The sequence below is a fragment of the Ranitomeya imitator genome, chromosome 6 (genome assembly GCF_032444005.1).
Source record: "Ranitomeya imitator isolate aRanImi1 chromosome 6, aRanImi1.pri, whole genome shotgun sequence".
NCBI classification, from domain to species: Eukaryota; Metazoa; Chordata; class Amphibia; order Anura; family Dendrobatidae; genus Ranitomeya; species Ranitomeya imitator.
The window spans coordinates 242,020,777-242,038,679 of NC_091287.1; the positions used below are offsets into that span (position 1 = coordinate 242,020,777).

The 17,903-nt window shown below is 43.5% G+C and overlaps 1 protein-coding gene across 1 annotated transcript in view; it reads left to right on the plus strand.

Moving 5' to 3' along the window:
- The window catches only part of LOC138642403 (NFX1-type zinc finger-containing protein 1-like), a 158,984-nt gene that overhangs the window by 27,828 nt on the left and 113,253 nt on the right, over positions 1-17,903 (plus strand). Inside the window, exon 6 of the mRNA XM_069730529.1 lies at positions 5,166-5,285. Coding sequence (XP_069586630.1) covers positions 5,166-5,285 — 120 coding nt within the window. The remainder of the gene's footprint in view (positions 1-5,165; positions 5,286-17,903) is intronic.

The window sequence follows — 17,903 nt, forward strand, 5'->3', positions numbered from 1 at the left end:
GGTATTTTTATTACTTACTGCAAAGTCCAAAGTTTACATGCATTTCATTAGTATTTGGTACCATTGCCCTTAAACTGAATGGAGTGGATCAAACGTTTGGGATATCCTTCCTCAAGCTTCTCACAATAGTTGGTCAGAATTTGGGCCCATTCCTCCTGGCAAAACTGGTGTAATTGATCCAGGATTGTAGGTCGCCTTGCTCGCACCTGCCTATTCAGCTTTGACCATAAATTTCCAATAGGACTGAGATCAGGACTTTGTGATGGCCACTCCAAAACAGATTTTGTCACCTCCAAAAATTCTCAGATGACTCAGTGATTGTAGGTGGCATTGTGGGGGGCCGGGGGGAGGAGGAATATAGAAGGGTGGTTTCTGACTTTGTGGATTGGTGCCGGACTAACTATCTAGAACTAAATGTAAAGAAAACCAAGGAGTTGGTGGTGAGTTATAGAAAGAAAAAGGAGGATTACTTAGGGATCTATATTGCTGGCCAGGAGGTTGCGATTGTTGAGAGCTACAAATATTTGGTTGTTCACCTTGACAGTAAACTCGATTGGAGGTGTCATACAGAAAAGGTTTACAAGAAGGGAATGAGCAAACTGTACTTTCTTCAGAAGCTCAGGTCATTCAATGCGTGCAGTAAAATGCTGGAAATGTTCTACCAGTCCGTTGTGGCAAGCGCCATCTTTTTGCTACCGTATGTGTGCGAGTAGCTGATGCTAATAAGCTCAACAAACGTATCAAGAAGGCAAGCGTGGTTATTGGCCTCCATCCCATCTGGACTCTTTAGAGGAGGTATTGGAGGATAGAATTCAGAAGAAGTGTAGGGCTGTAATGAATAATAATACACACCCACTATACGACCTGTTCTTGAAGCAGAAGAGCACATTCAGCAGCCATCTAATCCTACTAAGGTGCAAGAAGGAGAAATTCAGCAAATCATTTGTACCTACTGCTATGGGGATGTATAATAATTTCCTAAGGGTGGTAGACAATAATGACTGATTGCTGGTGTACTAATGTCAATTAACAGTGATTTATATACCTGAACCACCCACATTTATTTGTTATGTAATGTTGGTATACCTGTGCAAGATTTGTGTCCAAATATTTTATGTACTGCTGTTTGTATTGCTGCTGTAATACTGTAATTTCCCCCCGGGATCAATAAAGTGTATCATATCGTATCGTATAATTAGTATTGCCTTGTCCAGAATTACCTGCGCTATAAAACTGTCACATTATTAAACCTATACAGGGAACACTGCCGAAAGTATAAATAAAAAATACACCAAAAATGTAGCTTAAAAATCATGCAGACACAAAAAATAAAAAAAAAAGTGGCCAAAAAGTCATATGTAAAAAATAAATAAAATAGCATCATTCAAAACATCAAGTCATTCCACAGAAAACAAGTCCTCATGTGGTTCTGTCAATGGGATAATAAAGATATAGCTTTGCTTTTGCCGCAAATGTTTTTAACATGTAAATGTAGCAAACCATAAATAACCTCTATGCTGAAATTCTGATATCACTAATCATACAATCATACAATCATAGAATTTTAGAGTTGGAAGGGACCTCCAGGGTTTAGGATTCACTAAACCATCTCATGTCTGTCCAGCCTCTGTTTGAAGACGTGCATCGAAGGACAACTTACCACCTCTCAAGGCAGCCTATTTCACTCACTGATCACCCTCACTGTCAAAAAAGTTTTTTTCTAATGTCTAATCTGTATCTTCTTCCTTTCAGTTTCATTCCATTGGTGCTCGTGTCACAGGTATGTCAGAAGTTGCAGACAGTCGCACTGAATCTAGCAGAAGGTCTCTGCCTTTGGCTTTGCAGACACCTTCTTAACCCTTCTGACTCTTTGACCCAGTGGCAACCTCTCTCTGGCTCTAATTGACACACCTGGCCTTGGGTGTTTAGAGACTCCCAGCCTGCTGCTGGGACTTGCCGGTGATATTTCCATTTCCCCTGTTGAGGCTTGGAGCTATAGCAGTCAGCTTCCTTTTTGGTGTTGCAGGAGGATATCTGTGTTACATCTCTGAGTCTACGCAAGATAAGTGTTCCCCTTGTTTGTCTATCCCAGCTGTCATTAGTGGTAGTGGAGATCAAATTGTTGTGACCCCGTCATTCCCTAAGTAGGTGATTATTTCCAAGGTAAGGCAAGGATTAGGTTCCTGCTCGGCGATAGGTGCAGAACCTATATAGGGAAATTTAGGGCAGAAAAGGTGACTTTAGATCTGCCTAGGGGTCTCCACTCCCCCTTTCCTAGTGTTGGGCTCCCTTGCCTTCATCCCTTCGTGTTGCGTTTTGTCTTTCCTACTCTGTGTCTGACAGCACGTGGGAAAAAGGGTGATCCCTCTATTCTTTAAAATCCCTTCAGATATGTGTAGACAGATAATAAGTCTCCTCTTACCCTTCCTTTTTCTTAAAGTTAAACATTTCCAGATCCTTTACCCGTTCCTTATAGGACATAGTTTGAAGTCGGCTTACCATCCTGGTTGCTCTTCTATGTACTTGCTTCAGCTTTTGATGTCTGTTTTAAAATGTGGTGTCTAGAACTGGACACAGTATTCCAGATGAGGTCTAAACAAGGAAGAGGAGAGAGGGATAATTACTTTAACTCTATGCTTATCTTAATACATCCCAGAACTGTGTTTGCCTTTTATTGCTGTAGCATCACATTCTTGACTTATGTGCAGTATGTGATCTATTAGTATACCCAATTTTCATTTTCTCGCCCAGATGTAGAATTATGCTTTTCTCTCTGTTAAATACCATTCTATAAGTCGCTGCCCATTGTTCAATTGTTATCTACATAATTCTAAATATTTTCTCTGTCTTCTCTAGTGTTAGCTATCCCTCTTTGCTTTGCATTGTCTGCAAATCTGATTAGTTTACCTTCAGTTCCCTTACCTAGATCATTTACAAAAATGTTGAACAACACTGGGGCCAGGGCAGAGCCTTTTGGTACCCCACTTGAAATGCTCTTCCAATTGGATGTGCAACCATTTATTACCACTCTTTGAGTACGATCACTGAGACAGTTATGAATCCACCTATCTGTGGCCTTGTCAATCCCATACTTGGTTGTTTTTTCAATAAGGATAGTATGAGACACTTTACCAAATGCTTTGCTGAAGTCAAGATATACTATATCTACTGCATTCCCTTGATGGACCCTTGGTTTTTAGCATAGATGGAAATTAGATTAGTCTGTCATGACTTGTTTTCTACAAACCCATGTTGGCTCTGGTCCATTGTTGTATTCTTATCCAAGTACTTACATACATGCTGTTCAATAATTTATTGAATGATCTTCACAGGTATAGAAGTAAGGCTCATTTTCTGGCTTCATTTTCTTTCTTTTGTTGAAAATAAGGATAACACTTGCCCTTCTTCAATCTTCTAGGACTTCTGTTCTCCAGGAATTTTCAAAGATTCTGGCCAGTGTTTCTAAATTTCATCTGCTATCTCATTTAGTACCGTAGGACGTAGTTCTTTTGAACCAGGAGATTTAAATTAATTTAAATTAGCTAAGTGTTCTCTAACCATTTTCTGCTTATAGATAGTGTCAATTATTTTGCTCCTTCCATAGCACAGTGAAGATTAGTTGATGTTACAATTGCTTTCTTAGAGAACACAGATGCAAAATAGTAATAATTTTTGACCAATTCACTCTTTTCAACCTGTAAAAGTCCTCAAGCATCTTTCACTTTTCCTTTGCTTTTGACAACACCCCCCCCCCCCCAGTCCATTTCTATTGCTTTTGGTCTCCTTTGCAACCCTCACTTTATTACTGGCTTTAGAGCTTCTAATGCTTGCCTTGCATTCCCTGCAGACAGCATTATATTCTTCCTTCTTTTCATGATTGCTACTGATTGTGCAGTGAGAATTTAATTTATCAAAATCTCCCACCCTTTTTGGATATTTCTGTTCTTTAGAACATCCAGCCACTGAACCTTTCCTACCCCTTTTCCGAGTCCATTAAAATCTGCCTTTCCGAAGTCCCACCTTAAAGTCTTGAGTCCTCTCAGGTCTTCCTCCTCTTGCAAACCAAAATTTGAGGATAGCATGATCGCTGCCTCCTAAATTCCCAGCCACCTTTACTTCCTCAACCATTTCCTTTCTGTTGGTAAGAATGAGGACCAAGATGGCAGATCATCTTGTTCTCTCTTCTACCTTCTGAAAGATAATGTTGTCAGCAAGAGAAGATAGAAATTTTCCGGACCCACTACTTTTGCCTCAGAGAGAATCCCAACAATTATCTGTATAGTTAAAACAAACTGCCATGATCACTATGTCATAGTTTTTTGACAACAAAGACATCTGATGTAAAAAGAGTTCATCCATCCATTCATCAATCTGTCCAGGTGGCCTATAGTAAACATCCACAATAGTGTCCTTTCAATTCTTCCTCCTTGTATTCTTATCTAAACAGTTTCTACAGAGTTACCATTCTCTGAAGCTTGGAACTCTGTGGAGATATACACTTTCCTAACATACAATGTAACACCTCCTCCCCTATTGTTAAAACCGATTCTTATAAATAAGTTGTAGCCTTAGTAATCATACTGACAAGAAGAATCTAGTTGTCTTTTCACTTAAACCACATGATGGTTGTTGTTTTTAAAAAAAAATGAATAAAAACAATATATTTTGTTTCATTCAGTAGAATGAAGCAGACCTATACACCCTGGATTCCATTTGGCCATTTTTCTGGCAGTGTCTGTCTTTATAGGGGTTCACAAGAAACATGATCGACAATGGTTTTGTACATGCCACCCCACAAAATGGGGTACTGCTAGAATAGAGGCTAAATGGAGTCCAAAATGACTTAGTTTGTCTCACTAGAGCAAATGGTTCCATCTTCTGAATCTTCTGTATTTGGGATTTAGATGGAAACCTTAATGAGGCAGATGATAAGCTAGTTGGAAGTTAAAAAAAACTATTCAAATCACATAGAAAAGTGACAACCACTTAAACAAGCATCATAACAAAATTCTTACAGTGTGCATTAAGCAAAATCTGTAGCCACAAAGAATGATTATAGAAATGTAGCTAAAGTCTGGAAAAGACCCCTGTATCTATAATTCATAGTGTTGTTAATGATAATCTTACAATGTTGTATAACGTGAGTATATTCAACTTTATTGTAGAGAATTTCGAAACTGATAACACCAATCGACTTGAAAAACATGGGTATCGTCCGACAAGAGATAGTGCTGATAGGAGTGAATTGCCAGATGCCTACTCAATTGACAACTGGCGAAGTACAGGTAACTCAAATATATTAATATATGGAATAACAACTATAGCTATTAAGCCTTGTTCATTCAGTGCAGTTTTTGTGATTTGTTTTTTCAATCAAAGCTTAGGCTAAATAGCAAAAAAGAAAATAAGAACTGTTCAGGTTTCATATAAAAAAAATAAAAGTATAATCTTTAATGTCTTCAAATATTATAGACTTATCCTCCCCTATGAGCACTAGATTTAGAGGATTTATCGCTCCTTCTATGTCAGTTTCCTGGCATTAAAAAGTCACAAATGAAATATTTGCTCAACAATTTAAATTTTTTTTTTTGCCCTTTTACACCAGCCTCTATGCTTAAAAATGGATAGGGATTAGAACAAGGGACGTGCACCTCTTAATGTATCAGATGCACTTTACCACTCCCCTTCATTAAGACCAGTGTGAAAATAGCTTTTCTTGTTGAATCGGGGCTTAAGAGTTCAACCATGAGCCGCAAAGTATCTGCAAGAACCTTACTTATTTCCTTTACACTTCAAATATAAAAAATTGAATTTTGCATTAACCCCTTTACCCAGGGGTGTAACTAGAACTGGTGCAGGGGATGCAATCACACCCGGGCCCTGGAGCCAAGAAGGCCCTAAAAGTCCTTTTGGCCATAGAAAAAGACTATTGCTATTATAGATTTAACATATTTGGAGGCCCTGTTGGAGCTTTCGCATCAAGACCCATGAGTTTCAAGTTACGCCACTGCCTTTACCCCTAAGGGTAGTTTGCACTTTAATGATGGGCCAATTTTTACAATTCTGACCACTGTCACTTTATGAGGTAATAACTCTGTAATGCTTTAACGGATCCTGGTGATTTGATTCGGAGGCTGTTTTTTGTGACATATTGTACTTCATGATAGTGGTAAAATTTCTTCTGTATGATTTGCATTTATTTGTGAAAAAATTTAAATTTGGCAAAAATTTGGAAATTGTTGCAGTTTTCCAACTTTGAATTTTCATTCCCTTAAATCACAGAGATATGTCACATAAAATACTTAATAAATAACATTTTTCACATGTCTACTTTACATCAGCACAATTTTGGAGACAACTATTTTTAGTTAGGAAGTTATAAGGGTTAAAAGTTGACCAGTGATTTTTCATTTTTCCAACAAAATTTACAAAATCATTTTTCAGAGACCACATTACATTTGAAGTCACTTTGAGTGGTCTATATGATAGAAGATACACAAAACTGAAATAATTCTAAAAACTTCACCCCTTAAGGCGCTTAAAACCACATTCAAGAAGTTTATTAACCCTTTAGGTGCTTCACAGGAATGAAAAAAAAAATGACATTTAACTTTCTTTCACAAAAAAATTGACTTCAGATCCAGTTTTTTTTATTTTAACAAGTTTAACAGGAGAAAATGGACCCCAAAATTTGGTAATTTCTCCTAACCAAGCCGGAAACCCATATGAGGGAAAAAACCACTGAGCGCACGGCAGAGCTTGGAAGGGAAGAGCACTATTTGACTTTTTGAATGCAAAATTTGCTGGAACAATTAGCGGATGCCATGTCAAGTTTGTTGAGACCCTGATGTGTTGTGAATTCTGTGGCAGAGCTCCCTCCTGTGGTCACAAGGGGTACTTCGGCTGATTCTCTCTGGGAGCTTCCGTTTGTGGAGGAAACTGGTACTGCTGCTTCTGAGTTTCCTTCCTCAGGTGTCTGGTGAGGTCGTTAGGTGCTTCTCTACTTAACCCCACCTAATGCTTTGATTCATGCTTCCTGTCAATGTTCCAGTGTTGGACTTGTGTTTCTCTGGATCATTCCTGTGGCCTGCTGCTCTGCATAGCTAAGTGCTTCTTTGCTATTTGTTGCTATTTTTTCTGTCCAGCTTGTCTATTTGTTTTGCTGGAAGCTCTGGGACGCAAAGGGTGTACCTCCGTGCCGTTAGTTCGGTACGGAGGGTCTTTTTGCCCCTTTGCGTGGTTTTCTTTAGGGTTTTGTGTAGACCGCAAAGTTATCTTTCCTATCCTCGTTCTGTCTAGAATATCGGGCCTCACTTTGCTGAATCTATTTCATCCCTACGTTTGTCTTTTCATCTTACTCACAGTCATTATATGTGGGGGGCTGCCTTTTCCTTTGGGGTATTTCTCTGAGGCAAGGTAGGCTTATTTTTTCTATCTTCAGGCTAGTTAGTTTCTCAGGCTGTGCCGAGTTGCATAGGGAGCGTTAGGCGCAATCCACGGCTGACTCTATTTGTGTTGGAGATGATCAGGAATTGCGGTCTGCAGAGTTCCCACGTCTCAGAGCTCGTTCTATTATTTTGGGTTATTGTCAGATCACTGTATGTGCTCTGACCTCCATGTCCATTGTGATACTGAATTGCCTTTCATAACAGTACAGGAAGCCAAAAGTACTAATGATTCTCAATAGGGGGAAAAAAGAAGTTCTGAGACCATTTTTTTTTCTTGGCTTTGTGTTTTGTCTTTTTTTTCCCCTAGACATTTGGGTGGTTCAGTACACAGGTGTAGCGATGGACATTAGAAGTCTGTCTTCATTTGTGGATCAGCTCTCGGCAAGAGTACAAAAGATTCAAGACACTATTGATCAGAAATCTATGTTAGAACCAAGAATTCCTATTCCTGATTTGTTTTTTGGAGATAGAACTAAGTTTCTGAGTTTCAAAAATAATTGTAAGTTATTTCTGGCCTTGAAACCTCGTTCCTCTGGTGATCCAGTTCAACAGGTTTTGATTATTATTTCTTTTTTGCGTGGCGACCCTCAGGACTGGGCATTTTCTCTTGCGCCAGGAGATCCTGCATTAAGTAATATCAATGCATTTTTCCTGGCGCTCGGATTGCTGTACGATGAGCCTAATTCAGTGGATCAGGCAGAAAAGAATTTGCTGGCTCTTTGTCAGGGTCAGGATGAGATAGAGGTATATTGTCAGAAATTTAGAAAATGGTCAGTGCTCACTCAATGGAATGAATCTGCGCTGGCAGCTATGTTCAGAAAGGGTCTCTCTGAAGCCCTTAAGGATGTCATGGTGGGATTTCCTATGCCTGCTGGTTTGAATGAGTCTATGTCTTTGGCTATTCAGATCGGTCGACGCTTGCGTGAGCGTAAATCTGTGCACCATTTGGCGGTATTACCTGAACTTAAACCTGGGCCTATGCAGTGCGATAGGACTTTGACCAGAATTGAACGGCAAGAACACAGACGTCTGAATGGGCTGTGTTTCTACTGTGGTGATTCCACTCATGCTATCTCTGATTGTCCTAAGCGCACTAAGCGGTTCGCTAGGTCTGCCACCATTGGTACGGTACAGTCAAAATTTCTTCTGTCCGTTTCCTTGATCTGCTCTTTATCATCATATTCTGTCATGGCGTTTGTGGATTCAGGCGCTGCTCTGAATTTGATGGACTTGGAATATGCTAAGCGTTGTGGGTTTTCTTGGAGCCCTTGCAGTGTCCTATTCCATTGAGAGGTATTGATGCTACGCCTTTGGCCAAGAATAAGCCTCAATACTGGACCCAGCTGACCATGTGCATGGCTCCTGCACATCAGGAGGATATTCGCTTTCTGGTGTTGCATAATCTGCATGATGTGGTCGTGTTGGGGTTGCCATGGCTGCAAGCCCATAATCCAGTATTGGATTGGAAATCCATGTCGGTGTCCAGCTGGGGTTGTCAGGGGGTACATGGTGATGTTCCATTTTTGTCAATTTCGTCATCCACCCCTTCTGAGGTTCCAGAGTTCTTGTCTGATTACCGGGATGTATTTGATGAGCCCAAGTCCGATGCCCTACCTCCGCATAGGGATTGTGATTGTGCTATCAATTTGATTCCTGGTGGTAAATTCCCAAAAGGTCGACTGTTTAATTTATCCATGCCTGAGCACACCGCTATGCGCAGTTATGTGAAGGAATCCCTGGAGAAGGGGCATATTCGCCCGTCATCGTCGCCATTAGGAGCAGGGTTCTTTTTTGTAGCCAAAAAGGATGGTTCGCTGAGACCTTGTATAGATTATCGCCTTCTTAATAAGATCACTGTTAAATTTCAGTACCCCTTGCCTTTGTTATCTGATTTGTTTGCTCGGATTAAGGGGGCTAGTTGGTTCACCAAGATTGATCTTCGTGGTGCGTATAATCTGGTGCGAATCAGGCGAGGCGATGAATGGAAAACTGCATTTAATACGCCCGAGGGTCATTTTGAGTATCTAGTGATGCCATTCGGACTTGCCAATGCTCCATCAGTATTTCAGTCCTTTATGCATGACATCTTCCGAGAGTACCTGGATAAATTCCTGATTGTGTACTTGGATGACATTTTGATCTTCTCGGATGATTGGGAGTCTCATGTGAAACAGGTCAGAACGGTTTTTCAGGTCCTGCGTGCTAATTCTTTGTTTGTGAAGGGATCAAAGTGTCTCTTTGGTGTGCAGAAGGTTTCATTTTTGGAGGTTCATCTTTTCCCCTTCTACTATCGAGATGGATCCTGTTAAGGTCCAAGCCATCCATGATTGGACTCAGCCGACATCTCTGAAAAGTCTGCAAAAGTTCCTGGGCTTTGCTAATTTTTATCGTCGCTTCATCTGCAATTTTTCTAGTATTGCCAAACCATTGACCGATTTGACCAAGAAGGGTGCTGATTTGGTCAATTGGTCTTCTGCTGCTGTGGAAGCTTTTCAAGAGTTGAAGCGTCGTTTTTCTTCTGCCCCTGTGTTGTGTCAACCTGATGTTTCTCTTCCGTTCCAGGTCGAGGTTGATGCTTCTGAGATTGGAGCAGGGGCTGTTTTGTCGCAGAGAGGTTCTGATTGTTCAGTGATGAAACCATGCGCTTTTTTTTCCAGGAAGTTTTCGCCTGCTGAGCGGAATTATGATGTGGGCAACCGAGAGTTGCTGGCCATGAAGTGGGCATTCGAGGAGTGGCGTCATTGGCTTGAAGGAGCTAAGCATCGCGTGGTGGTATTGACTGATCATAAGAACCTGACTTATCTCGAGTCTGCTAAGCGTTTGAATCCTAGACAGGCTCGTTGGTCGCTGTTTTTCGCCCGTTTTGACTTTGTGATTTCGTACCTTCCGGGCTCTAAAAATGTGAAGGCGGATGCTCTGTCTAGGAGTTTTGTGCCCGACTCTCCGGGTTTATCTGAGCCGGCGGGTATCCTCAAGGAAGGAGTAATTGTGTCTGCCATCTCCCCTGATTTGCGACGGGTGCTGCAAAAATTTCAGGCTAATAAACCTGATCGTTGTCCAGCTGAGAAACTGTTTGTCCCGGATAGGTGGACAAATAAAGTGATCTCTGAGGTTCATTGTTCGGTGTTGGCTGGTCATCCTGGAATCTTTGGTACCAGAGAGTTAGTGGCTAGATCCTTTTGGTGGCCATCTCTGTCGCGGGATGTGCGTTCTTTTGTGCAGTCCTGTGGGATTTGTGCTCGGGCTAAGCCCTGTTGTTCTCGTGCCAGTGGGTTGCTTTTGCCCTTGCCGGTCCCGAAGAGACCTTGGACACATATCTCTATGGATTTTATTTCAGATCTTCCCGTCTCTCAAAAGATGTCAGTCATTTGGGTGGTCTGTGATCGCTTTTCTAAGATGGTCCATCTGGTACCCTTGTCCAAGTTGCCTTCCTCCTCTGATTTGGTGCCATTGTTCTTCCAGCATGTGGTTCGTTTGCATGGCATTCCAGAGAATATCGTTTCTGATAGAGGTTCCCAGTTTGTTTCAAGGTTTTGGCGAGCCTTTTGTGGTAGGATGGGCATTGACTTGTCTTTTTCCTCGGCTTTTCATCCTCAGACTAATGGCCAGACCGAACGAACCAATCAGACCTTGGAAACCTATCTGAGATGCTTTGTTTCTGCCGATCAGGATGACTGGGTGTCCTTTTTGCCTTTGGCTGAGTTCGCCCTTAATAATCGGGCCAGCTCGGCTACCTTGGTTTCGCCATTTTTCTGCAATTCTGGGTTCCATCCTCGTTTCTCTTCAGGACAGGTTGAGTCTTCGGACTGTCCTGGTGTGGATACTGTGGTGGACAGGTTGCAGCAGATTTGGACTCATGTAGTGGACAATTTGACCTTGTCCCAGGAGAAGGCTCAACGTTTCGCTAATCGCAGACGCCGTGTGGGTCCCCGACTTCGTGTTGGGGATCTGGTTTGGTTATCTTCTCGTCATATTCCTATGAAGGTTTCCTCTCCGAAGTTTAAACCTCGTTTCATTGGTCCTTATAGGATTTCTGAGGTTATTAATCCTGTGTCTTTTCGTCTGACCCTCCCAGAGTCTTTTTTCATACATAACGTCTTCCATAGGTCATTGTTGCGGAGATACGTGGCACCTATGGTTCCATCTGTTGACCCTCCTGCCCCAGTTTTGGTGGAGGGGGAATTGGAGTTTATTGTGGAGAAGATTTTGGATTCTCGTGTTTCAAGACGGAAACTCCAGTATCTGGTTAAATGGAAGGGTTATGCTCAGGAGGATAATTCCTGGGTTTTTGCCTCTGATGTCCATGCTCCCGATCTTGTTCGTGCCTTTCATGTGGCTCATCCTGGTCGGCCTGGGGGCTCTGGTGAGGGTTCGGTGACCCCTCCTCAAGGGGGGGGGGGTACTGTTGTGAATTCTGTGGCAGTTCTCCCTCCTGTGGTCACAAGTGGTACTTCGGCTGATTCTCTCTGGGAGCTTCCGTTTGTGGAGGAAACTGGTACTGCTGCTTCTGAGTTTCCTTCCTCAGGTGATCTGGTGAGGTCGTTAGGTGCTTCTCTACTTAACCCCACCTAATGCTTTGATTCATGCTTCCTGTCAATGTTCCAGTGTTGGACTTGTGTTTCTCTGGATCATTCCTGTGGCCTGCTGCTCTGCATAGCTAAGTGCTTCTTTGCTATTTGTTGCTATTTTTTCTGTCCAGCTTGTCTATTTGTTTTGCTGGAAGCTCTGGGACGCAAAGGGTGTACCTCCGTGCCGTTAGTTCGGTACGGAGGGTCTTTTTGCCCCTTTGCGTGGTTTTCTTTAGGGTTTTGTGTAGACCGCAAAGTTATCTTTCCTATCCTCGTTCTGTCTAGAATATCGGGCCTCACTTTGCTGAATCTATTTCATCCCTACGTTTGTCTTTTCATCTTACTCACAGTCATTATATGTGGGGGGCTGCCTTTTCCTTTGGGGTATTTCTCTGAGGCAAGGTAGGCTTATTTTTTCTATCTTCAGGCTAGATAGTTTCTCAGGCTGTGCCGAGTTGTATAGGGAGCGTTAGGCGCAATCCACGGCTGCCTCTAGTTGTGTTGGAGAGGATCAGGAATTGCGGTCTGCAGAGTTCCCACGTCTCAGAGCTCGTTCTATTATTTTGGGTTATTGTCAGATCACTGTATGTGCTCTGACCTCCATGTCCATTGTGATACTGAATTGCCTTTCATAACACTGATGTGCCTAAACTGTGAAAATCCCCCACAAGTGAAACCATTTTGGGAACTGATCTAGTTGTGTGGTGAGCACATTGAACGCTCAGGTGCTTCTCAGAAGTTTATAATGTTGAGCTGTAAAAATTTAAAAAAACAAATTTTCCCCACAAATATGTATTTAGCACAAAATTTTTCATTTTCATAAGGGTAACAGGAGAAATTGCACCATACAATTTGTAGTGCAATGTCTCCTAAGTACGCCGATATCTCATATGAGGGAAAAAACTACTATTTGGGCGCACGGCAGGGCTCAGAAGGGACGGAGCATCATTTGAGTTTTTGAATGTAAAATTTCCTGGAATCATTAGTGGGCGTCATGTCCCATTTGAAGAGCCCCTTATGTGCCTAAACAGTGGAAACCCCCCAAAATTGACCACATGTTGGAAACTAGACCCCTCAAGTAATGTATTTAGATGCATGGTAAGCACCGTGAACCCCCAGGTGCTTCACAGAAGTTTATGATTTTGAGCCGTGAAAATAATAACCACATTTTCCCCACAAAAATGTTATTTTGGCCCCAAATTTTGCATTTTTATAAGGGTAACAGAGGAAATCGCACCATACAGTTTGTTGTGCAATTTCTCCTGAGTACGCCGATGCCCCATATTGTGGGGGAATACTACTTTTGAGGCACAGTGCAAAGCTTAGAAGGGAAGAGGCGCCATAATGGAGTTCAGATTTTGTCAGAATGGTTTGAGGGTGCCAAGTCGCATTGGCAGAGCCCATGAGGTGCCAGAATAACAGAAACCCCCTATATGTGAACTCATTTTACAAACTACACTCCCCAATTAATTTATCTAGTGGTGCAGTGATCATATTGACACCACATGTGCCTCACAGAATTTAATACCACTGAGCTGTGAAGAAAGAATAAATTACATTTTTATCACTAAAATATTGTTTTAGCCCCAAGCAGGGCCGTCGTTAGGGACAGGCAGACCAGGCGGCTGCCTAGGGCCCCTGCTCCTCCAGGGGTCCCCAGCCAGTGGCATGCCACTAATAGTGGCACACCACATGGCCACTATGGGGCCCATAAGCGGGGCCCAGTATCGCCCCCCATCACATAGTAACATAGTTATTAAGTATGAAGGAAGACTTTAAGTCTATCTAGTTCAACCTATAGCCTAACCTAACATGCCCTAACATATTGATCCAGAGGAAGGTAAAAAAAACCATGTGGCAAACAGTATGCTTCAATTTGGGGGAAAAAAAATCCTTCCCAACTCCACATACGGCATCATAGATGCTCATACAGTTGAAACAGTGATGGAGGAGAGTGCATCCGATGATGCTCCCTCTCCCATCATCCCCCTCTGCTTGTGAGTCACCGGGTGCGCAATGACATCACTTGATCGTGCACCACGCTGTGCCAGCAGTGGAGCTAATGGGACCGGAGCAGAACTTGGAGCAGCGCGGGGAACAAAGAGGAGGGGTGAGTATTGTGTGAGTGTGAATGTATGCATTACAGTGTGTGTCTACACTATACTGTGTGTGTGACTGCACTATACTGTGTGTGTGTCTGCACTATACTGTGTGTGTGTGCACTATTCTGTGTGTGTGTCTGCACTATAGTGTGTGTGTCTGCACTATACTGTGTGTTGGGGAGCTGCACTGTACTATGTGTGTGGGGAGCTGCACTGTACTATGTGTGGGTGGGAACTGCACTGCAGAGCTGCCACTAGAAATTTCGGGGCCCCATACTGGCAAAATTTTCGGGGCCCCCTTGAGACTCCGCCCAGGCTCCACCCCAGCCCCGCCTCCACGCTCCACCCCTCGAACTGTTCACAGTACCACCTCTCTCTCTTGGAAAAACTCCACTTCTCAGCTATCACACATTAACAGTTCCCATCACCAGATCACATACATAGCCAGCAGCTTTTGTTTTGGCCAAAAGATTTTTTAAGCCGCCACCATAACACGGTAGACACTTTTGGCCGGGCCCTACTCTACTGTAACCTATTAAATATTTGTTAAAATATGCAATACAATTTAGGTATATTTTTATTTATTTTTCAAATTTTAAAATGACAAATAATATCACATAAAAAGAACAAATACCGCTACACCATGACCAGATGACATATTACCACCACAGTGATCGAATAATATCACATACAAAGAACAAATACCGCTACACCATGACCAGATGACATATTACCACCACAGTGATCGAATAATATCACATACAAAGAACAAATACCGCTACACCATGACCAGACCACATATTACCACCACATAGTGACTGAATACTACAATTCTGATCAGTAATTTAAAAAAAGCACCATACGATCACCATAAGTGCCATTATGCACAGGAGATCTGTACTTAGTATGCAGAGTCTGTGTACAGATAATACAGTGATCACTAATTAAATTATACACAGGAGCTCTGTATATAGTATTCAGTGTATAATGTCAGTGTATAGGTAACACACTGACTCACCAGTGACGTCTCTAGGTGAAGTCCTTCATCTTTCATCCAGCACAGACCGCCATCATTTCATCCAGCCAGGACTTCTCTCTGCAGGAAATAACACAGTTATCTCGAGCTCCGCTTGTAGAATACATTACTTAATTTTTCCCAACTTCTACATTACACCACATGCAGAAAAAGAGGCGACATAGTGTCACTCTACACAGTAACAGGACCGCCCCCCCCCCCCATTCAAAACCATGTCCTCAAAAAATAAAATAAATACGGTACATCACTGCAGTAATAATATCCCTAAATTAGCCCCTATGGTAATAATATTCCCCATCCTGGCCACCGTGTGTCTCATTCCTGGCGTCAGCCATATGTTCTCCCATCTTGCCCTCATGAGTATCCATTCTGCCCCATATGATCTCCCCATCCTGCCCCATATGATCGCCCCATGTGATCTCTCCATCCTGCCCCATCTGTCTCCATCATATCCATCCTGCCCCATGATCCTGCACGATCTGTCTCCAATTCTGCTCCCAGTGTCTCCAATCATGCCCCATGTCTCCATTCTACCCATGTCTGCAATCCTGCCACTTGTCTCCAATCATGCCCCCTGTGTCTCCATTCTGCCTCATCTGTCTCTAATCCTCCCCCATCTGTCTCCAGTCATGCCCCTTGTCTTTCATCCTGCCCCGTGTCTCCAATCATGCTCCGTATCTCCATTCTGCCCCGTGTCTCGCATTCTGCACCAATGTCCAGCATTCTGCCCCAATGTCCAGCATTCTGCCCCCGGTCTCACAGTCTGCCCCTGTGTCTAGCATACTGCCCCTGTTACTGTGTCCAGCATTCTGCCCCTGTCACTGTGTCCAGCATTCTGCCCCTGTCACTGTGTCCAGCATTCTGCCCCACTGTCTCCAGCATTCTGCCCCAGTCTCTCCAGCATTCTGCCCCAGTCTCTCCAGCATTCTGCCCCCAGTCTCTCCAGCATTCTGCCCCCAGTGTCTCCAGCATTCTGCCCCAGTGTCTTGAGCATTCTGCCCCAGTGTTTCCAGCATTCTTCCCCAGTGTCTCCAGCATTCTTCCCCAGTGTCTCCAGCATTCTGCCCCCAGTGTCTACAGCATTCTGCCCCCAGTGTCTACAGCATTCTGCCCCCAGTGTCTCCAGCATTCTACCCCTGTGTCTCCAGCATTCTGCCCCCAGTGTCTCCAGCATTCTGCCCCTGTGTCTCCAGCATTCTGCCCCTGTGTCTCCAGCATTCTGCCCCAGTGTCTCCAGCATTCTGCCCCCAGTGTCTCCAGCATTCTGCCCCCAGTGTCTCCGGTGGTCCCCCGCTGGCGCTTGCCTCTTCTCTGCCGTCTGGTCCTCCGCCGGTCCCCCGCTGCCGCCTGCCTCTTCTCTTCCGCCGTCTGGTCCTCCGCCGGGTCCCTCGTCGTCCGGTGGTCCCCCGCTGCCGCCTGTCTCTTCTGCTCCCTCTGCCATCTGCTCCTCCGCTGTCTGTAGGCGCAGCCACGTGTGTGACGTCACGAACTTGCGGCCCATGATGCACCGTGGGCCCGGCCGCCTTATAGCTACAGGGCTCATTTAGGCACAGTGCCAGCCGCGCAGCCGCAGCCTGAATAAAAATGTCAGGGGGGGCCCGAGCAGAGCGCGGACCAGACCGGCTGCCAGCGTGCTCACTCGGGCCCCACTTTTTGCTCCTCATCACCGGGCCCCATACTAGAGTGATGCCTGTAATGCCCTGATGGCGGCCCTGCTGCACTGTACTGTGTGTGGGGCAGCTGCACTATACTGTGTGTTTGGGGAGCTGCACTATACTGTGTGTTGGGGGAGCTGCACTATACTGTGTGTTGGGGAGCTGCACTATACTGTGTGTTGGGGTAGCTGCACTATACTATGTGTTGAGGGAGTTGCACTGTACTATGTGTGGGGGGAGCAGCACTATACTGTGCATAGGAGAGCTGCACTATACTGTGTGTGTAGGGGGGCTGCATTATAGTGTGTGCGGAGATGCATTATACTGTGTGTGAAGTGGGGCTGCATTATACAGTGTGTGTGGAGAAGGGCTGTATTATACTGTGAGCAGGGGGCTGCATTATACTGTGTTTTAAAAAAAACGTGAAAGATTTTACCCACAGTAGAAGGTAAACTTAGCAGCCCATAATTTCCAGGTTCAGTTTTCATCCATTTTTTAATATTGACACCACATTTGCTATGCGTCAGTCCTGTGGTACAGACCCAAGCTTTTCTTAGCAAGCAGTAAGTGAAAAACATAGTACATAGATGCAACATGAACGTCATCCACATGCTGTCCCCTTTAACTTGAATGGGTGAGTCTTGACCGGCAAAATAAACCAGGATAGCAAAATTCTCCATTTCTTTGAGGACTATCGGTCAGCAAAAAAATACCTATATGTAAGAACCCAATATGTTAGTGACATACTAGAAAACCTACTGTGTGAATGAGCCTTTGGAAGAATACCCTAGACTAGTGTTTTTCAACAATCCCAAGCCAAGCAACCTCTACTAACACAAGATTTATCAGTAAGTAACCCAAAGCTGTGATTATACAGTGGGTACGGAAAGTATTACATTCTTATCTCTTTGTTTCATTACAGCCATTTGGTAAATTAAAAAAAGTTCATTTTTTTCTCATTGATGTACACTCTTCACCCCATATTGACTGAAAAAAACAGAAATGCAGTAATTTTTGCAAATTTATTAAAAAGAAAATCTGAAATGTCACGCAGTCATAAGTATTCAGACCCTTTGCTCAGTATTGAGTAGAAG